Source organism: Neoarius graeffei, chromosome 26 (assembly GCF_027579695.1).
Source record: "Neoarius graeffei isolate fNeoGra1 chromosome 26, fNeoGra1.pri, whole genome shotgun sequence".
Classification (NCBI taxonomy): Eukaryota; Metazoa; Chordata; class Actinopteri; order Siluriformes; family Ariidae; genus Neoarius; species Neoarius graeffei.
In genome coordinates, this window is record NC_083594.1 from 50,116,065 (window position 1) to 50,138,432 (window position 22,368).

At 40.9% G+C, this 22,368-nt stretch overlaps 1 protein-coding gene across 3 annotated transcripts in view; it reads right to left on the reverse strand.

Moving 5' to 3' along the window:
- Window positions 1-22,368, reverse strand: part of LOC132874422 (A disintegrin and metalloproteinase with thrombospondin motifs 9-like) — a 109,926-nt gene that overhangs the window by 63,553 nt on the left and 24,005 nt on the right. For all 3 annotated transcript variants that reach the window (XM_060910596.1, XM_060910594.1, XM_060910597.1), the window contains exons 11-21: window positions 20,291-20,395; window positions 17,887-18,032; window positions 16,591-16,772; window positions 16,096-16,232; window positions 15,733-15,850; window positions 13,345-13,440; window positions 7,240-7,406; window positions 4,472-4,601; window positions 2,347-2,473; window positions 631-841; window positions 360-515 (exon numbers count right to left, since the gene is read on the reverse strand). In XM_060910596.1, the coding sequence (XP_060766579.1) occupies window positions 360-515; window positions 631-841; window positions 2,347-2,473; window positions 4,472-4,601; window positions 7,240-7,406; window positions 13,345-13,440; window positions 15,733-15,850; window positions 16,096-16,232; window positions 16,591-16,772; window positions 17,887-18,032; window positions 20,291-20,395 (1,575 nt within the window). The remainder of the gene's footprint in view (window positions 1-359; window positions 516-630; window positions 842-2,346; window positions 2,474-4,471; window positions 4,602-7,239; window positions 7,407-13,344; window positions 13,441-15,732; window positions 15,851-16,095; window positions 16,233-16,590; window positions 16,773-17,886; window positions 18,033-20,290; window positions 20,396-22,368) is intronic.

The window sequence follows — 22,368 nt, forward strand, 5'->3', positions numbered from 1 at the left end:
GCATGTTCTCCCCGTGTCCGCGTGGGTTTCCTCCGGGTGCTCCGGTTTCCCCCACAGTCCAAAGACATGCAGGTTAGGTTAACTGGTGACTCTAAATTGAGCGTAGGTGTGAATGTGAGTGTGAATGGTTGTCTGTGTCTATGTGTCAGCCCTGTGATGACCTGGCGACTTGTCCAGGGTGTACCCCGCCTTTTGCCCGTAGTCAGCTGGGATAGGCTCCAGCTTGCCTGCGACCCTGTAGAACAGGATAAAGCGGCTACAGATAATGAGATGAGATGTCAGAACTGAGTATCATCTGATAATCATGTGTTCATCTGAATTGAAAGTTTGTTAATTAATTCAAGGTTTAAAGTCTGTACCTCTGACCACTCGCCAGTCCTCCAATGTGGACACTGGAACTCGTTGCAGGGCTGGACGACGAGTTTGTCCCTCGTGTTGCATTTACTCTCGTCGTTCTCAGGCGACTTGCACACGGCGCTCCGACGGCGCGTTCCCCCTCCACAACTTTTCGAGCACTACCCAAAGCAAGCAAACAGAACATACTGATGCTTTAATGTAGTAATTTATTAACATTATAGTTATACTAACACTCATGAGCAGAATTGTGATGTCAACTGATTTCATCCTCACCTCTGACCAGGGTGAGTACTCCCACACACCGGGGTTACAGTCGCCACGGCAAACCTCCTTATTGTCTGGTTTGTTTTGGTGGCTGCAGTTGCGGTCGTCAACTCTCTGGGTTTTGCCGTCATTTCGGTTGTATTTAGCGCAGTAGATTTCCAGCGTGCGGTAACCCAGTCCACATGTAGCCGTGCACTCACTCTTACGGGCCACGTGCCACCTGAGAAATAATGATCAAATGACACTTTCCATTGAACTGAAATGATCCAAGTGACAGTTTGAAGTCTCAGTGGTTTCAATAGTTAAAGGAGAACTGAAGGCAAATTTTTTATTCTCAAAATTCTATTTCTCTCATTTTATTAAATATAGGAATGCATTTTTGCTAGCTATTTTGTCACTGCTATAGCACGTTATGAGTGTTTGAAATATGCTCTGTAATAGATCAGTCCAGGGGCGGCACGGTGGTGTAGTGGTTAGCGCTGTCGCCTCACAGCAAGAAGGTCCTGGGTTCGAGCCCCAGGGCCGGCGAGGGCCTTTCTGTGTGGAGTTTGCATGTTCTCCCCGTGTCCGCGTGGGTCCCCTCCGGGTGCTCCGGTTTCCCCCACAGACATGCAGGTTAGGTTGACTGGTGACTCTAAATTGAGCGTAGGTGTGAGTGTGAATGGTTGTCTGTGTCTATGTGTCAGCCCTGTGATGACCTGGCGACTTGTCCAGGGTGTACCCTGCCTTTCGCCCATAGTCAGCTGGGATAGGCTCCAGCTTGCCTGCGACCCTGTAGAAGGATAAAGCGGCTAGAGATAATGAGATGAGATAATGAGATGAGATATATCAGTCCATATGTCAAAGTACATATGTCATATGTAGACAAGATTCGTGGAGACCTGTGCGAGACGTCATAGGACGGAAGTAAAACGTACAGCGGAAATCAAAGTGACCGACATCTGCCTACATCGTCAAAAGACTCGCGCACCCTTTTTCGAATGCTGATGTGATCAAGCCGGAAGTTTTGTTTGTTTTGATAGCAATCAGGAAAGTTTGAAAAAAGTAGGCAGTAATCGTCATTTAAACTCGTTTTTGTGCAACACTTCGTTTGGAAAACAGTTTTCAAAATGGCGGCGCTGACACCTGGCTGACGCTTCACATTTCGAAGTCTCGCACAAGTCTCATGAAGATCGCGCGGATAAGCGACGCCTGCCGTGGACCAAACGAACTAAATTCAACACGGCTAAAAACCGAATAGGCCGATAAGTATAATATTTAATTGCAATTAGTTGCCAATATGAGTCACGATATAAGGTTACTAAAATCGAAAACGTAATTGAATAACACGTTAATTAAGAAATAAAGCAAGTTTAAAAATGACTTTAGTTCTCCTTTAAGCCAAGATATGTGTACAGAATAAAGGTTTTGGATGAGAAGAACTTTTATTGAAATATTGAATCCATTAACAGCTCATAACTATAGCAGATAAAGAAGTGGCAGCAACTGTAAAAACCTATTGTGTCTATTTCCTTTAATCCTGTTTACTCGTGACACCATCAGCATTGCTTCCTTGTTCAGATATTTTGGTGACACGGCTTCCTAAATTTAAGCAGGTTCCAAGACGACAGTGGCCACTCCAGGGATTTGAACCAATGCACTTTCAGTTACTAGGACACAACCTTATCCACTGACCTACCACTAGTCCATTACTGTAACTCCAAACCTGGTTAACTAGCTGAATACCTCAGTTCACAGTCTGTGTTGCAGGGTTCTGTGATGGCTGTGGGTCGAGGTGAGGCGTGGCACCTTTGATCTGAAACCACCATGTGATCCGACTCACGATTGCACTGGATTTTCCTCTTACGCTCCCCTGAGTGATGGAACAACAAACAGAAACATGATCATGGGGCATCGTAGCTCAGGTGGATAAGGCGCCATACCATAAATCCAGGGACCCGGGTTCGATTGCGACCCGAGGTCGTTTCCCAATCTCTCCTGCTCATTTCCTGTCTCTACACTGTCCTATCCAATAAAGGTGAAAAAAGCCCAAAAATATCTTTAAAAAAAGAAACATGATCATATTTCAGACATACTAAGATATACCCAAATACAGTAGTATACACACACAATCTGATCTGTAAAAATCATTGCATTCTTGGAGAAAAAAAAAAGCTTCAACTCCTCTGACTTGAAGACTTCCCCATATTGGGAAATAAAAAAATACCAGATTTACTGTTGCAAAGTGCTGACACTCGAGACTCCTTCACCATATTACAGGTAATTACAGAAAGCTGTGATTTCCTCTGTGATACCGTGACACAAAATGAGTCAATGCCTGAACTGATAGTTCAACTGTGCTGTTCAGTGCTGTGCCAGTTTCTGAATCTTCAAAGCAGTTTCTTTTTTTCTTTTCAGGGTATCCAAAGATCAGCTCCTACGTGACAGATTTGCGATCTTGGCATATTCTGGACCATTACATTTCCAGCACTGGGCTTGAAGACTGTGTGAAGGCGGGACAGAGATCCGAATGCAAAATTGAAACCCAGATGTTTGGACTGTATGTGTGATCTCAGTGCCTTACTGTTTTTAATGGCCTCATTGACCTCACCAATAAATTCCTCTTGGTAGCCTTCCAAGTCATGTTCGGAAATCAGACACAGTCTCAGCGTTTAAGTCTCGGCTGAAAACGTATCTGTTTAGTCAAGCCTTTTGTTAATAGTGTTTATGAGGGAAAGGAGTAGATCTGGAGGGTCCTCAGACATAGAGTGTTTTGGTAAACTGGGATGTATGGATGCTGTCAGTCCCCACTCGCTTGCTCACTCGAGTTTGTTGACGGTGTAGTGGCTGCTGCTTTATGTCCCAGGGCTCCCTCATGCCTGTGTTACCTTCTGGCTCTCCCCTTTTAGTTATGCTGTCATAGTTAGTATTGCCGGAGTCCCTGCTTGTACTCAGCGCAAAATGTATACTGTTCCTACTTATTCAGGTGACATTGGGCATACCTAACAACCTGTGTTTTCTCCCCCCCAAATCTGTCCCTCTGAGTTACATGTTAATGCTGAGATCGAGATCCTGACCTCTTCTGCTCCTCGGACCTGCCTGATCCATCCTGATGCCCTATGTCTGGTCAGAGTCTCATCACATTGCTCCTGTGGAGGAGGACGGCCCCATATGGACAGTTGAAACTCACACTTGGAAGACGCTCTGGACTCTTACAGTAATGCTTTTATGGCTGACGACTACAGTTGACTTGCTAACTTCAGGACTGCGGTTGTCATGAACAGTTTTGCACTTAAGTTTCCATCAGTGAAGAGTTTATAAGATCAACGAAACTGACTTCATGTTCAAACTGTTAATGTTATAGTCACGTTGTCTGTTGCTACCCAAATGAGGATGGGTTCCCTTTTGAGTTTGGTTCTTTTCGAGGTTTCTTCCTCATGTCGTCTGAGGGAGTTTTTCCTTGCCACCGTTACCACAGGCTTGCTCATTGGGGATAGATTAGGGGTAAAATTAGCTCATGTTTAAAGTCATTCAAATTCTGTAAAGCTGTTTTGCGACAATGCTTATTGTTAAAAGCGCTATACAAATAAACTTGACTCCCTCACAGGAGACGCTGAAAAGATTTTAACAGCAGAAATGCTGCAGAATCCCGACGTAAACAGACTTATCTCTCTTCCCAACTGTAAATTTAGTATTGCCAAGGTCGGTTCTTTGTCCTAGTTCTCACAAACTTAAGCGTTGTAATACAATAGCAGCAAACGATTCACAATTATATCTTAATAATAATAAAGAGTAAAAAGAGTGTTTTTCGCCACAAAGAACATTGCTCAAAATAAATAAATAAATAAATAAATAAATAAACCCTCCTCACCTTGGCACAGACGGCTACACTCCTGCCACGGGCCGTATGTGTCCCAGATAAAGTGCTGAGTCATGTCTTCAATGGGGATGTTATAGGAATATCTGACATCTGGATTGAACAGGTTACCGACAGACAGAACCTGTGAGATAAGACAAACATATTACACTAATGGAATACATTTTAATAATACAAATTTAACCTCAAAGTAACAAAGTAGTGGTACTGCGAATACTCACAATACATCCAGAAAATTATTCTTATTATTTTTATCATTTCTACAGGAACAAGTTACACAGGGACTTGTATGATGGACAGCACACATAAATAGATCATCTGTGATTGTTAATGTTTATTAACGGTTTTGTAACGGTCAGATTTTAAAGTGTAAAGTTCAAATTTAAAACCACTGAAAATGTTCAGGACGGAGGAGTTTCCGCTTTATTGCATTACATTGTATGAATTAATAATTATTCACTGAAGGTAAAGTGAAGATCGGTGAATAATAACAGAGATGAAGTCGAGGTTATTCACAGATATTCACTGAGCCTGAGGCGGATAATTGTTTTAGTATAAATACACAGGTGATTATTTTAAAAATTATTTTAAAAATCATTTATTTCAATCTTCAAAAGCACAGACTCGTGTCACGTATCTATGCCGAGTCAAATAAAATACTTTGCTTTGAAATTGATGAAATAAATCACAATGCCACCTTACCTTTGAATAGTTTTAGACCAAACTTCGTAGCATCTTTAGTGCTTTTAGGAACAGCATTTTCTTTCATCATTTGTAATTCTTCCTCACTTACGGTGATGACGCAACTGGCCACCATTTTGCTGAGTCACTCGAGGTGATTATTGAGAAATAGTTTGACCAATCAGAGTGCATGTTTTCCTATAATCACCTGCATATTTATGCTAAAAATACAGTGGTGCTTGAAAGTTTGTGAACCCTTTAGAATTTTCTATATTTCTGCATAAACATCATCAGATTTTCACACAAGTCCTAAAAGTAGATAAAGAGAACCCAGTTAAACAAATGAGACAAAAATATTATACTTAGTCATTTATTTATTGAGGAAAATGATCCAATATTACATATCTGTGCGTGGCAAAAGTATGTGAACCTCTAGGATTAGCAGTTAATTTGAAGGTGAAATTAGAGTCAGGTGTTTTCAATCAATGGGACGACAATCATGTGTGAGTGGGCGCCCTGTTTTATTTAAAGAACAGGGATCTATCAAAGTCTGATCTTCACAACACGTTTGTGGAAGTGTATCATGGCACGAACAAAGGAGATTTCTGAGGACCTCAGAAATAGCGTTGATGCTCATCAGGCTGGAAAAGGTGACAAAACCATCTCTAAAGAGTTTGGACTCCACCAATCCACAGTCAGACAGATTGTGTACAAATGGAGGAAATTCAAGACCATTGTTACCCTCCCCAGGAGTGGTCGACCAACAAAGATCACTCCAAAAGCAAGGCGTGTAATAGTCGGCGAGGTCACAAAGGACCCCAGGGTAACTTCTAAGCAACTGAAGGCCTCTCTCACATTGGCTAATGTTAATGTTCATGAGTCCACCATCAGGAGAACACTGAACAACAATGGGTGTGCATGGCAGGGTTGCAAGGAGAAAGCCACTGCTCTCCAAAAAGAACACTGCTGCTCGTCTGCAGTTTGCTAAAGATCACGTGGACAAGCCAGAAGGATATTGGAAAAATGTTTTGTGGACGGATGAGACCAAAATTGAACTTTTTGGTTAAAATGAGAAGTGTTATATTTGGAGAAAGGAAAACAATGCATTCCAGCATAAGAACCTTATCCCATCTGTGAAACATGGTGGTGGTAGTATCATGGTTGGGGCCTGTTTTGCTACATCTGGGCCAGAACGGCTTGCCGAAATTGATTGAACAATGAATTCTGAACTATCCCAGCGAATTCTAAAGGAAAATGTCAGGACATCTGCCCATGAACTGAATCTCAAGAGAAGGTGGATCCTGCAGCAAGACAACGACCCTAAGCTCACAAGTTGTTCTACCAAAGAATGGTTAAAGAAGAATAAAGCTAATGTTTTGGAATGGCCAAGTCAAAGTCCTGACCTTAATCCAATGGAAATGTTGTGGAAGGACCTGAAGCGAGCAGTTCATGTAAGGAAACCCACCAACATCCCAGAGTTGAAGCTGTTCTGTACGGAGGAACGGGCTAAAATTCCTCCAAGCCGGTGTGCAGGACTGATCAACAGTTACCGCAAACGTTTAGTTGCCATTATTGCTGCACAAGGGGGTCACACCAGATACTGAAAGCAACGGTTCACATACTTTTGCCACTCATAGATATGTAATATTGGATCATTTTTCTCAATAAATAAATTACCAAGTATAATATTTTTTGTCTCATTTGTTTAACTGGGTTCTCTTTATCTACTTTTAGGACTTGTGTGAAAATCTGATGATGTTTTAGGTCATATTTATGCAGAAATATAGAAAATTCTAAAGGGTTCACAAATTTTCAAGCACCACTGTATTTAGCAGACATTGCTATCCAGAGCGATGTACAACAAGCTCACAGGGCCTGGGGTTAGATGCCTTGCTCAAAGCCATGGATTCTTCCTGCTGGTCCAGGGACTCAAACCAGCAACCCTAAGCACCCAAGGTTTCTTCTCTAACCTTTCCGCCACGGCTACTGCTCAAAGCCTTTATGTTTACAACTTGAAGAACTCAATAATGTGTATAAGTATAATGAGACTACTACAACAGTGGAACCGTCTCAGCGTGTACCTGGATGACGATCTCCTCCTCGATGCGGTCAGTACAGTTGAGTCTCTCGACGATGTGATCGGAGCCGCTGTACTCGAGGACGGCTCGCCCCACTTTAACTTCCCTTTTAAACATGCTGACCACAAAATCTCCGTTGAGTAAATATTCTCCACGACTGTTGGCCACGGCTGGGAAGGAAACAAAGGGGGAAGAAAAAAAAGAAATGTCAATTCAAAAGTGGGTTTCGGGATTTGGCATTATGATTTGGCAAGTTGTCTCGATCCAAGGCAGTGGTTAATACACGTCTGGAAGACTTAACATGTGCGAGTCTCATAAAGTCTCATAACATATACAGATATTTCAGTTTTATTCGTCTATTTTTATATTTATCCAGGATGTTTGATGTAAAGTCTGCAACTACAGGAGATTTTCATTCAAGTTTTGATCGCACTGAAAGAAAACGTGTCAAGAAAGTGTTATTGTGTCATAAGATATAAGAGCCAGTTGCGCTCCAGTATGCAAATACAGCACAAGCAGCATCAGTTTACTAAGAAAAGGGGAGGAGCATGTAAGATTTTCAATATATATGTTCATAAAATCATGACAAGGGCAAAGGTTTAGATGCTTTTATGCATTTTTTGCAAGACAAATCATAGGTTTATTTTCATGCTGTCATTCTAATATGATTTTGTGTCTATAGTAACATCATACTGAGAGACTTTATTGAGTTTATTTCGCATTTATGGGAGGAGTCTCCAGCTTCAGTGCCCATTCACAACCAGTTAAAGGTGTAACTTGAACATTTTTGACCACAGAAATGTCCTCAGTACGGAGGGTTTTCATTCATCTCATTATCTCTAGCCGCTTTATCCTGTTCTACAGGGTCGCAGGCAAGCTGGAGCCTAGCCCAGCTGACTACGGGCAAAAGGCAGGGTACACCCTGGACAAGTCGCCAGGTCATCACAGGGATGACACATAGACGCAGACAACCATTCACACCTACAGTCAATTTAGAGTCACCAGTTAACCTAACCTGCATGTCTTTGGGGGAAACCCACATGGACAACATGCAAACTCTGCACAGAAAGGCCCTCGCCGGCCACGGGGCTCGAACCCGGACCTTCTTGCTGTGAGGCGACAGCGCTAACCGCTACGCCACCGTGTCGCCCCACAGAGGGTTTTGTAAAAGGAAAAAAAAAGCAAACAAAACAAGATGTGTTGTTCTATCTGATGAACTTCCAGACAGAGACAGAGAGAAAAGCGAGGCTGGTGAGAGAATGAGCGTTTATCGCTGCTATAATATAACTGTGAAGAGAAACTGACTTGTTTTTGGCTGTACCACACCATTAAACGTAACCATAAATGGATAAAAAGTCTGATAAAATGTATCGCTCCTTCATAAATTTAAAAAGAAATGGTAGTTCTGGAGGGCACGGTGGTGTAGTGGTTAGCACTGTCGCCTCACAGCAAGAAGGTCCTGGGTTTGAGCCCAGCGGCCAACGAGGGCCTTTCTGTGTGGAGTTTGCATGTTGTCCGCATGGGTTTCCTTCAGGTCCTCCGGTTTCCCCCAAAGACATGCAGGTTAGGCTAATTGGTGGCTCTCAATTGACCGTACCGTAGGTGTGAATGGTTGTCTGTGTCTATGTGTTAGCCCTGCGATGATCTGGTGACTTGTCCAGGGTGTACCCTGCCTCTTGCCCATAGTTAGCTGGGATAGGCTCCAGCTTGTCTGCGACCCTGTAGGACAGGATAAGTGGCTACAGATAATGGATGGATGGTAGTTCTGGAAACTGCTTTGGAATAAAAGGAATAAAGCATTTTGTGATGTGCTGTGATTGGAAAAGAACTCCGTTTCAGCACTCCAAACCATCGTAAATTATTTTCCGATAAGAGCACATGGTCATTGTTTTATGCCTCACCTCATGTATAGATACGTTTGAAAAGGTCTTGCTCCATCACTTAGCTACATTATGGCATGTTTGCATCGAAATGTTGAGGATAAATGAAGCTAATTGGGTTAAAGTAGTTTGGCATTCCTCGGAAGAGCCGTCTACTCCTTTAATGCACACATTCACATCCACTAATGAGATTATGTCGCTTATTTCCTGCATTACTTTCCTCACCATTTCACACATCACAGATCCCACAGCCTTTGCGCAACCCGTAGATAATACACACACACACACACACACTCACTCTGTTATCATCTCCAGGGCACAGCGACCGACTCGTGCTCCAAGCTGAGAACAAGATTTATTTTCTCCTAAGGCTCACAGAAAGTTCCGGCCTGTTAAATTGTGAGCATGAGCTCAGCACGCGAATTGCACACAAGACAGCAGGCTGGAATCCGACTTCCTCAAAATCAAGGCTCTCTCTGATCAATCACACTCAGCTGACTGACTCATGGACCCTCTCGTGCCACACGATGGCATGCTGGATTGTCACATTGACCATGAGGATTTTTTTTTCCCATAAAAAGACACTCGCCAGTCCACTTACACAATAATACTGGACCCTGTTTGAGCCACAGCACAAGTGAAAGCAAAGATCACGCTTGCTTTCAACATAAAAAATAGTTCTGAGGTGGAAAATGGATGCAAAAATACTCCTGGACTGTTTTAGAAGATGCCTTTTTCATGTTTCTTGTTGGAAAGTAAATAATCACACGGCAGATGGGAAAAGGGATTTTTTCCTCCATACGAGAAGTAATTATGGTTGATGGAAGTAATAATGGAGCAGACTGGAAATTACTTTTTATCTGGTTCCAAACCAAACCAAATCCAGGATTAACATGCTTCTAGTTTACGCTAGTTTCGCTTAATTGAGTTTCCTGATCAAATGTTTTTCAGTTTCTTTTTATTTCATTTTATATTACAAAAACGTTCCATCCAGCACTCAAAAGCACCCAGTTAGTAGAACCTCTTAAGAAACCAGAACCACCCAAAGGTCATCATGACGTGCTTTCAGACTGGAGGAACTCTTTCATAGTTCTTAGAACTGTTGGAGGAAGTTCCTCCTCTTTGGCGTGTCCATGATATAGGACCTGAGGACGATCTTAGTTCTTAGAACGCCATTTTGAGGGACTTTTTTAGCTCCTACTTCAGGGTCGGTTCTCTCCCAGCACAAGAAGAACCCTGAGTGACATCAGTGTAGTGATTGGTACATTGATTGTTAGAACACGAGAACAGTAAAGCACCATCAACCGCCATTTTAAAAAATCTGTGCAAAACATTATCTGTGGAAATAACAGCTCTTAATATGAGTGTTAATGTTCTCCCCAGTGGCTCATCCCTCTCAAAAAAATCCCTCGAACTGTTTGGTCTGAAAGCGTGTACTATCAGTGCAAGAGACATAACAAAAAAGTACACTTTTAGTGGTAAAACAAAGAGTTCCTAAAGGTTCTTCAAGGAGGTGTTCCCTTTTAAAACAGGTTCCAAATCATCCCAAATCATTAACCATCCAAAGAACCCTTTTGTCTGAGAGGGTACACTTTAACTACAATTAATGTCGCAGTGAAAAAGAAGTAGACTTTTTGAAAGAAAAAAGTGCTCCTTTTGGTTCTTTGGACAGTCAGCGGGTTCTTCATATCACATAAGAAAATTGGAACTTGGAACCTCTTTGATAAGGTTGTAGCTTCTACATATAAGAAGGTCACACAGAAACCATTTACAGTCCAAGATTTTAAAGTTTCTTTGAAAGACTGTTTCGTACAGCAAATCAAGAAACCCTCAATGAAGGTTCTTCAGTTGGTCCCTCTTGGGGAAGCCTTGAAGGTTCTATCCAGGACATGGTTTCTTTATCAAGCCGAGCTCCAAGTCCAAGTTACACCACTTCTGAAAGTGAGGTATCCAAAGAACCTGAAGGAACTCCTATGAGTGTGTTATTTGGAATGATCTGTGGCACTAATTAATGGTCATTCCATGAAATCGAGTTGTACATGAGCTGATAGCCGACGAGACACGTAGCAACAAGTTGGCTATAAGCCATGTACGACGAGATTCAGTGGAATAACTGTTTTATTCCATCCACATTCACTAGATTTGAGAAACAGAACATTTTTATTTTTATTTTTTGCAAATTCTATAAATAAAAACTTTGTCTAAAATGTCCGACAAAATCATTTGCGCTTTGGCGAACTTTTTAAAAACCTATCAATGGGTGCATGAATTGACTTTCGTGTTGTTTTTTTGTAGAAAGTGCCAAGGTATAGAACAGCTTTAGACATTTATTTAATTCTTCCCTGGACATTTCAGTTCTGTAATTTTCAAACTTCTTTGAGCTTTTGAACCAGTCTAAAAAAATTCAACAAATTTTAATACTTAAACGTGAAGAATGTGAACAAACCATGAGAAGTTATTCAGTAATACAGTATTTCCATTATTACCATTCTCATTTTGGCATTTTACAAATTTTATTTCTGCTATCCTGCTCAGTGAAACAATAAACAATAATGAATTTGCCATAAAATACAATAATGGAATGAAAAATAAATTAAAGGGGCAGTCTGTAAAATTTTAAAATCTTACTAAACCTGTAATAGTCATATAATTTCAAACATACAGGATAAAAACTTTGATTCGTGATATTTAACAGTTATTCCACGAAATCAAGTCGTACATGACGTGATCGCTGATGAGGCGCGTATAAGCCATGTACGATGAGATTGAGTGGAATAACTGTTTTATTCGATCCACATTCACTGGATTTTGAGAAACAGAGCATTTTTATTTTTTGCAAATTTGATAAATAAAAACTTTAAACAAAACATCCGGCAAAATCATTTCCGCTTAGAATGTAAACAAACCGGCGACATGACATTAGCAATTTGTGAAAAATGCTATAATAATGATAATTCTTGAAAAATAGGAAAAGTTATATTTGTACCATCAAATACTTTCATTCCATATCTTGTTGCTTTTTTTTTGGTTTTGTTTTCGAGTAGAGTTTTTATTTCGTCCTCGGTTGGTTCAGCAACACACTCCGCCATTTTGTTTTTCTCTACTCACGATATATGAGCTGACAGCCTAGTAGTAGAGTATCCAATCAGAGCGCACAATTGCTCATATCCAGTGAATGTGAATAGAATAATAGTAGAGAACCTTTATAGAGGGTTTACATCGCAGGAAGCTCAGATCTATGAACTATCTGCATGTAGGTTGACTTTGAAGTCAGATCATTATGATATTTTCTCTAAAGCCAGAAAACTTTGGGGGGCGTCATGGCTCAGGTGGATAAGGCGCCATACCATAAATCCAGGGACCCGGGCTCGATTCCAGCCTGAGGTCATTTCCCAATCCCTCCCTGTCTCTCTCTCCTGCTCATTTCCTGTCTCTACACTGTCCTATCCAAAAATAAAGGTGAAAAAAATCCCAAAAAAAATCTTTAAAAAAAAAAAAAGCCAGAAAACTTTGCAAATTCACGGCATTACTGTATGTGCTAGCTACGCAATTTAATTTCTGGCAAATATGTGTTTTGCCCTACAAATGTTTGTTTATCAAGACTGTATTGAAATTGATAATATACAAACAATCATATTTATTTTAAATCTCATTGTACTTGTATAATGACAATAAAGGCTTTCTATTCTATTCTATCAACTCCTACATCTACTTCTTCGACTTCCTTAAAAATGTCATCATGCCCAAGGCTAATTTTAAAAGAAATGCAAAATGATGCTAACTCATGTGTTGTACCCCTTTAAGAAAGCTCTATGTAGATCGTAGCCCATCTACATTACCTCCTCGTCATCTAATTTTGTTCCTGTTTCCTTTTTTCCTCTGAACTCGGACGTCTCTGTGTCATGTACTATCTCAGTATTCAATCCGTCACGTGGAGGAAAAGGACATTTCCCTGTGTTTGGAGTGGGGGTGAAAAAGGATATATCATTGTCTCCTTTGAGGAAGAGAACTGTATTGTTTGGGGACACTCACGCACGACCATTACAAAGGAAATCCACTGAGTTTCCATAAATAGATGTTTATTAGCCTTGAGGCTGCATACACGCTAATTATACCGTCGTTTCTTCATGTTTTCCAACCTCATGAACCTTTTCTGAGAACTTCAACAAGTCTGGATTGACTAAACACAAAGTGAGTAAAGGTGTGTATTTCTTTGAACTCGACTCACCGAGGTAGTTATCATCCTCTGGTTTAGCTGAGTAGCTGTGCTGTCGCACGTCGATATTTGTAGCACCACTGGGGATTCGCACGACAAGATTGTAGCCTATAAAAGAGTTTAGGGCAGAAAAATGGAAAAAAAACATCTCTGAGTGAGTGAGTGAGTGAGTGAGTGAGTGAGTGAAAGAAAGAAAGAAAGAAAGAAAGAAAGAAAGAAAGAAAGAAAGAAAGAAAGAAAGAAAGAAAGAAAGAAAGAAAGAAAGAAAGAGTGAGTAAGAAAGTGAGTGAATGAGTGAGTGAGTGAAAGAAAGAAAGAGTGAGTAAGAGAGTGAGTGAAAGACAGTCAGTGAATGAGTGAATAAGAGAGTGAGTAACTGCAGGAAAGAGTGTGTGAATGAGTGAGTGCTTGAATGAATGAATGAATGAATGAATGAATGAATGATGGAGTCAGTGAGTGAATGAGTGAGTGAAAGAAAGAGCAAGTAAGATAGTGAGTTAATGAAAGAGTGAGTGAGTTAGTAACTGCAGGAAAGAGTGAGTGAGTGAGTGAGTGAGTGAGTGAGTGAGTGAGTGAGTGAAAGAAAGAAAGAAAGAAAGAAAGAAAGAAAGAAAGAAAGAAAGAGCAAGTGAGTGAGTGAGTGAGTGAGTGAGTGAGTGAGTGAGTGAGTGAAAGACAGTGAGTGAGTGAGTGAGTGAGTGAGTGAGTGAGTAACTGCAGGAAAGAGTGAGTGAGTGAGTGAGTGAGTGAGTGAGTGAGTGAGTGAGTGAGTGAGTGAGTGAGTGAGAATGAATATGTGTGAGTGAGTGAGTGAGTGAGTGAGTGAGTGAGTGAGTGAGTGAAAGAAAGAGCAAGAGAGTGAGTGAATGAATGAAAGACAGTGAGTGAGTGAGTGAGTGAGTGAAAGAAAGAAAGAAAGAAAGAAAGAAAGAAAGAAAGAAAGAAAGAAAGAAAGAAAGAAAGAAAGAAAGAAAGAAAGAGCAAGTAAGAGAGTGAGTGAAAGAAAGAGTGAGTGAGTTAGTAACTGCAGGAAAGAGTGAGTGAGTGAGTGAGTGAGTGAGTGAGTGAGTGACAATGAATAAGTGTGTGTGTGAATGAGTAAGAGAGTGAGTGAGTAACTGCAGGAAAGAGTGAGTGAGTGAATGGCTGAATGAATAAGAGAGTGTGTGAATGCGTACAAGGGTGACTGAAAAAGAGTGAGTGAATGAGTGAACAAGAGAATGAGTGAATGAAAGTGAGTGAGTAAGAGAATGAGTGGGTGAAAGCATGAGTGAGTGAGTAAGAGAGTGAATAAGTGGAAAAAGTGAGTGAAAGTGTGAATGGGTGAGTAAGAGAATGAGTGAAATACAGTGAGTGAATGAGTGCACAAGAGAGTGAATGAGTGAAAAAGTGAGTGAGTGAGTGAGTGAGTGAGTGAGTGAGTGCAGGAAAAGGTGAGTCAATGAGTGAGTGAGTGAGTGAGTGAGTGAGTGAGTGAAAGACAGTGAGTGAGTGAGTGAGTGAGTGAGTGAGTGAGTAACTGCAGGAAAGAGTGAGTGAGTGAGTGAGTGAGTGAGTGAGTGAGTGAGAATGAATATGTGTGAGTGAGTGAGTGAGTGAGTGAGTGAGTGAGTGAAAGAAAGAGCAAGAGAGTGAGTGAATGAATGAAAGACAGTGAGTGAGTGAGTGAGTGAGTGAGTGAGTGAAAGAAAGAAAGAAAGAAAGAAAGAAAGAAAGAAAGAGCAAGTAAGAGAGTGAGTGAAAGAAAGAGTGTGAGTTAGTAACTGCAGGAAAGAGTGAGTGAGTGAGTGAGTGAGTGAGTGAGTGAGTGAGTGACAATGAATAAGTGTGTGTGTGAATGAGTAAGAGAGTGAGTGAGTAACTGCAGGAAAGAGTGAGTGAGTGAATGGCTGAATGAATAAGAGAGTGTGTGAATGCGTACAAGGGTGACTGAAAAAGAGTGAGTGAATGAGTGAACAAGAGAATGAGTGAATGAAAGAGTGAGTGAGTAAGAGAATGAGTGGGTGAAAGCATGAGTGAGTGAGTAAGAGAGTGAATAAGTGGAAAAAGTGAGTGAAAGTGTGAATGGGTGAGTAAGAGAATGAGTGAAATACAGTGAGTGAATGAGTGCACAAGAGAGTGAATGAGTGAAAAAGTGAGTGAGTGAGTGAGTGAGTGAGTGAGTGAGTGAGTGAGTGAGTGAGTCAATGAGTGAGTGAGTGAGTGAGTGAGTGAGTGAGTGCAGGAAAAGGTGAGTCAGTGAGTGAGTGAGTGAGTGAGTGAGTGAGTAAAAAAATAGAGAGTGAGTGGGTGAATGAGTGACAGTCAGTGACATTTACTCACTTTCCTTCATTCACTCACTCACTGGGTCCAAAAGAGTCAGAGAACGAGGGAGTTTTCTGAGGTTGTAATGGAACGTACCGTAGTGCACTGTATTTAATGTCCCTGCCACTGTCTTACAGGACGAGTTGTCTCCCCCACACACTCCACATTTATCTCTCCTGGCCTTGGAGTTTAAAATATGGTCACAACCCGCTTGCTGCAGAAACACAGTGCAAATATGGAAGAGAACTCAGTTCCAAAGCAGAATGAATTACAGTCTGTGGTGGAACTTTAGAAACATAAACTCAAGCAACATCCAGTGGAACACTATCCTCAACAAACAAGAGGAATGGAGATGGATTCATGGAGTATAAAAAGGTGAGTACTAATCACCACTGGAGAACATGTCAAACTAATCATGATGGAGTGATGCTACATCGTAAAAAAAAAAAAAACACTCACCCTGCACAGGCCTTGCACACAGATGTCGCTGGTGTCGGGGCCACACGGCGTGCCATCAATCACTCGATCCTTGAGCTGATAGTAGGCTGTGTTTCCTGCCACTCTGCAGAAGAGCTTGCAGCGGTCCTTCATGAGAACTTCGGAGAAAGAAATAAAATCCAAGAAAATACAGGAACATCAGATTGAGAGAGAGGTGAAATGGAGCCACTGCATTGTGCTGGGAAATAATGTCTTATTTTTACTGATAGACCGATATACTCGGATATCCTACTTAAATCATAAGCTTGCATTATTTAGATCTAGACATAAATAAATAAACACTCCGCCTCAAGTTCCTGAGCTCCTTACAAAATCAAACACTTCCTACAAGTTGTGGAACTGCATCGATCAGAGACCATGCCGTTAAATCTGTCTCCAATTAGCACAATGACAGGGAACAGCCAACGAGGACTACTTACTCCTACTGGAAAAACGCTCACAAAATAAAGGTCTTACTTCCGCTATACTTGGGCACCCAGCGCACGTTCGGAGGTAGACTGTTGATGTTAAAATGGCGGCCATCGAAAGCAGAGCACTGCTCCTCTCGGAAGTCTCTTTGCAGTTTCGAACATGGCTCAGAGTTGCAGGAGCGAAACTTCATCCTACGTCCCACGCAGTACTTCCCCCCATTCCTCGGTCTGCAAAAAACCCATGCACACATTACCAAAAAGAATTAAAAAGAATAAAATCATGAGTGATCTTTTGATTAAAAAATTTGTTCTTATAAAGATGTCCTAATCTGACATTTTATTTCTATTTTCCAGGCTGGAAAAAAACCCATAAACAGAAGCCCAGCACACTGTAAAGGAACTAAGAAGATACAGAACATGATTCTATCCACATTCACTGGATATGAGCAATCACGCACATTGATTGGCTACTCTACTACAACGATATTAGCTCATATACTGTGAGTACAGAAAAACAAAATGGCAGAGCGTATTGCTGAACCAGCCGAGGACGAAATAAAAACTCTACTCGAAAACAAAACCCCAAAAAATACAAAAAAAAAAGCAACAAAATATGGAATGAAAGTATTTCATGGTAAGAACGTATCTTTTTTTTCAAGAATTATTATTATTATTGCATTTTTCACAAATTGCTGCTTTGTTTGCATCCTAAGCGGAAAAGATTTTGTCGGACGTTTTGTATAAAGTTTTTATTGATCGAATTTGAAAAAAATAAAAATAAAAATGCTCTGTTTCTCAAAATCCAGTGCATGTGGATAGAATAAAACAGTTATTCCATTCAATCTCGTCGTACATGGATTATAGCTGGCTTATAGCCGACTCAGTGCCCTGCGCATCATCAGCGATCACCTCACGTATGACTCGATTTCATGGAATAACTGTTAAATATAATAAATAAATAAATAAATTGTTAAATAAACTGTTAAATAACTGATCATGAATCAAAGTTTTTATCCTGTATGTTTGAAATTTTATGACCATTACAGGTTTAGGAAGACTTGAAAATTTTACAGACTGCCCCTTTAATTTATTTTTCATTCCATTATTGTATTTTGTGCCAAATTCATTATTGTTTATTGTTCCACCGAGCAGGATAGCGGAAATAAAATTCATAAAAACTTCAAAATGAGAATGGCAGTAATGGAAATACTGTATTTCTGAATAACTTCTCATGGTTTATGCGACAGTTACCAAGGCAACCAAAATGAAGCATTAAAAAAAAAAAAAAAAAGCATTCATCTCGAAACTGGATAACGAGAACTCAACAATCTACAGTGCTTACGCAGGTCTGTTGCAGTCCCGGTTGGCGATCTTGATACCCCCTCCACATGTGCGTGAGCAGGAGCCGAAGGGACTCCACATGCCCCACTCTCCATCCACCGGCCTCGAGTCATGCTCCTTCGGGATGCAAACACCATGCTTACAGTGCTGTTTAAAGAAAGACTGGGGTGAGAGACTGACGGCAGATTAATTTAAGCTTGATATACTACTCTGTACAGTCACTTTAGTTTCAAACTGAAGGGATTTGAACAAAACAAACATTAGAATCCTATTGTTACACTACCGTTCAAAAGTTTGGGGTCACCCAGACAATTTTCTGTTTTCCATGAAAAGTCACACTTTTATTTACCACCATAAGTTGTAAAATGAATAGAAAATATAGTCAAGACATTTTCCTGGCCATTTTGAGCATTTAATCGACCCCACAAATGTGATGCTCCAGAAACTCAATCTGCTCAAAGGAAGGTCAGTTTTATAGCTTCTCTAAAGAGCTCAACTGTTTTCAGCTGTGCTAACATGATTGTACAAGGGTTTTCTAATCATCCATTAGCCTTCTGAGGCAATGAGCAAACACATTGTACCATTAGAACACTGGAGTGAGAGTTGCTGGAAATGGGCCTCTATACACCTATGGAGATATTGCACCAAAAACCACACATTTGCAGCTAGAATAGTCATTTACCACATTAGCAATGTATAGAGTGGATTTCTGATTAGTTTAAAGTGATCTTCATTGAAAAGAACAGTGCTTTTCTTTCAAAAATAAGGACATTTCAAAGTGACCCCAAACTTTTGAACGGTAGTGTATTTCTCAGAGTTATTTAACAGTTATTCCATGAAATTGAGTTGTACATGAGCTGATAGCCTATAATCCATGTACGACGAGAATGAGTGGAATAACTGTTTTATTCTATCCACATTCACTGGATTTTGAGAAACGGAGCATTTTTATTTGTATTTTTTGCAAATTTGATCAATAAAAACTTGATATAAAACCTCCAACAAAATCATTTCTGCTGAGAATGTAGACAAACCGGCGAAATGACAGCAGCAATTTGTGAAAAATACTATAATAATAATAAATCTCATCTCATTATCTCTAGCCGCTTTATCCTTCTACAGGGTCGCAGGCAAGCTGGAGCCTATCCCAGCTGACTACGGGCGAAAGGCGGGGTACACCCTGGACAAGTCGCCAGGTCATCACAGGGCTGACACAGAGACACAGACAACCATTCACACTCACATTCACACCTACGCTCAATTTAGAGTCACCAGTTAACCTAACCTGCATGTCTTTGGACTGTGGGGGAAACCGGAGCACCCGGAGGAAACCCACGCGGACACGGGGAGAACATGCAAACTCCGCACAGAAAGGCCCTCGCCGGCCACGGGGCTCGAACCCAGGACCTTCTTGCTGTGAGGCGACAGCGCTAACCACTACACCACCGTGCCGCCCAATAATAATAATAATAATAATAATTCTTTAAAAATTAATAAAAAAGATACGTTCTTACCATGCTTTTTTTTTTGGGGGGGGGTTGTTTTTGAGTAGAGTTTTTATTTCGTCCTTGGTTGTTTCAGCAACACGGTCCACCATTTTGTTTTTTCTCTACTCACAGTATATGAGCTAATATCATTGTAGTGGAGTAGCCAGTCAGAGTGCACGATTGCTCATATCCAGTGAATGTGGATAGAATAAAGCTGGATGTAACTGCAGTTGACTTGCTGATTTTGGGACTGCGGTTGTCGTGAACGGTTTTGCGCTCGGGTTTCCGTCGGTGGGGGGTTTATAGCATCAACGAAGCTGACTTTATGTTAGGACTGTTAACGTTATAGTCATGTTGTCACCCAAATGAGGATGGGTTCCCTTTTGGGTCTGGTTCCTCTCAAGGTTTCTTCCTCATGTCGTCTGAGGGAGTTTTTCCTTGCCACCATCGCCACAGGCGTGCTCGTTGGGGATAGATTCGGGATAAAATTAGCTCGTATTTTAAGTCGTTCAAATTCTGTAAAGCTGCTTTGCGACAATGTTTATTGTTAAAAGCGCTATACAGATAAACTTGACTTGACTTGATGTCTGTTATCTTTTGATTAAATCCATACTCAAGCGCAAACTCTACTCCGAGTTCAGGGGTGTTCCGCGCAGATGTACAGCATCATTGTAAACGATGCCGACGAGCCTCTAACATGTGAGGATTAGTGACTGCTGGAGCTCAACTTCCACTAACTGGAAGAACGAGGAGGAGATTGAGTTCTAAGAGAACAGCAGGACATCTGTATTACGGGCTCAGTTTCCTAATCAGGAGGTTGTACTTGTTTGGAGCTTTCGTGTAAACTGTTAAAGTATGATGTAGAAATTTTGGTTGACGGTTTGTATTTTTGTGTGCTTGTGTAACTTGAATACTTGCCCTTCCGTGGCCACAGTCAGTGCCGTCAGCCCAGGGCATGTGCTGGGTTCGGCAGCCACGCTGAGCTCCTTCTGGACTCGTGCACCAAAGCCGTCGACACTGCATCTGGAGAAAACACACACACACATACATACACAAACTGTTAACCCTCAGTACCACCCCCTCACAAACATTCACAACACACACACACACACACAGTGTAACTATCCCTCTCTCACAGGGCTCACCCTTTAAACAAACACTTTAAATGCCACTAACTCAATGTACTACACTGTGCTGTTTAACAATGTTATGTAACTACTACTAAGAACTGGAACCTAAAATAGCTCTTCTCCATTCCTCTGTTTGTGCATGTCCATGTAGAGAGCAAAACTCAAGACAGTGAATCATTACAGCAGCAACAGAAATATGCTTAATCTGCATTTCATTCCAGTGCCTTGCTAGAAAAGGTGGCACTCGGTCATTAAACAAATCGGTAATGTTGCATACGACTGCTGTGTCCATATGGATCAATCTGGCTATGGAACATCAACTTATGGTTGACGCGAGCTCGAATTACAGTGTAATTTTTCTGATACAGAGCCTTTTTTTTAACCAATTTATCAACACATCTTGCGGTTATGACTGTGTGCGGTAGTACACATCTGATGAACATGAATTTTGCTTAAAGAATGAATTTATTAGTTTGGTGACAGAATTTTCATCGTACGGAGACTTTTCTTATGAATTTACCAACATAACTGAGAAAAATTGATATTCCTAACAGTTTGATGTAGCTTTCACGACATGTGCGAACTGCTGTATAATTAACAGCTATTCCACGAAATCGAGTCATACGTGAGCTGATCGCTGACGAGGCGCGTAGCACCGAGTCGTCTATAATCCATGTACAACGAGATTGAGTGGAATAACTGTTTTATTCTATCCACATTCACTGGATTTTGAGAAACAGAGCATTTTTATTTTTATTTCTTGCAAATTCGATCAATCAAAACTTTATACAAAACGTCCGACCAAATCATTTCCGCTTAGAATGTAATTTTTTTTAAAAAGATACGTTCTTACAATCAAATACATTAATTCCATATTCTGTTGCTTTTTTTTGTATTTTGTTTTTTTTCTTCTTCTTTCAGGTTTTTGGCAGCTGGCAAACCAACTTAAAAGGTGCATTACCACCACCAACTGGGCTGGAGTGTGGAACAGGAGATATGGGGGGGGAACTATATTCTTTATGCTATTTCTCATCTCATCTCATTATCTCTAGCCGCTTTATCCTGTTCTACAGGGTCACAGGCAAGCTGGATCCTATCCCAGCTGACTACGGGCGAAAGGCGGGGTACACCCTGGACAAGTCGCCAGGTCATCACAGGGCTGACACATAGACACAGACAACCATTCACATTCACACCTACGGTCAATTTACCGTAGAGTCACCAGTTAACCTAACCTGCATGTCTTTGGACTGTGGGGGAAACCGGAGCACCCGGAGGAAACCCACGTGGACACGGGGAGAACATGCAAACTCCGCACAGAAAGGCCCTCGCCGGCCACGGGGCTCAAACCCGGACCTTCTTGCTGTGAGGCGACAGCGCAAACCACTACACCACCGTGCCGGCCTCAGCTATTTCTGTTTCTTTTAAATACTTCATAACAATTTTTGGGGTTTTGTTTTAGAATAGAATAGCTTTACACATTTATTTAATTGTTCCTTGGACATTTCAGTGCTGTAATTTTCAAACTTCTTTGAGCTTTTGAACCAGTCGAAAAAAATTCAAGAAATTTTACTGCTTAAAGATAAAAAATGTAAACAAACCATGATCAGTTATTCAGTAATAAAGTATTTCCATGATTACCATTCTCATTCTGGCATTTTTACAAATTTTATTTCTGCTATCCTGCTCAGTGAAACAATAAACAATAAAGAATTTGCCATAAAATACAACAATGGAATGAAAAATAAATTAAAGGGGCAGTCTGCAAAAATTTAAAGCCTTCCTAAACCTGTAATAGTCATATAATTTCAAACACACAGGATAAAAACTTTGATTCGTGATATTTAACAGCTATTCCACGAAATC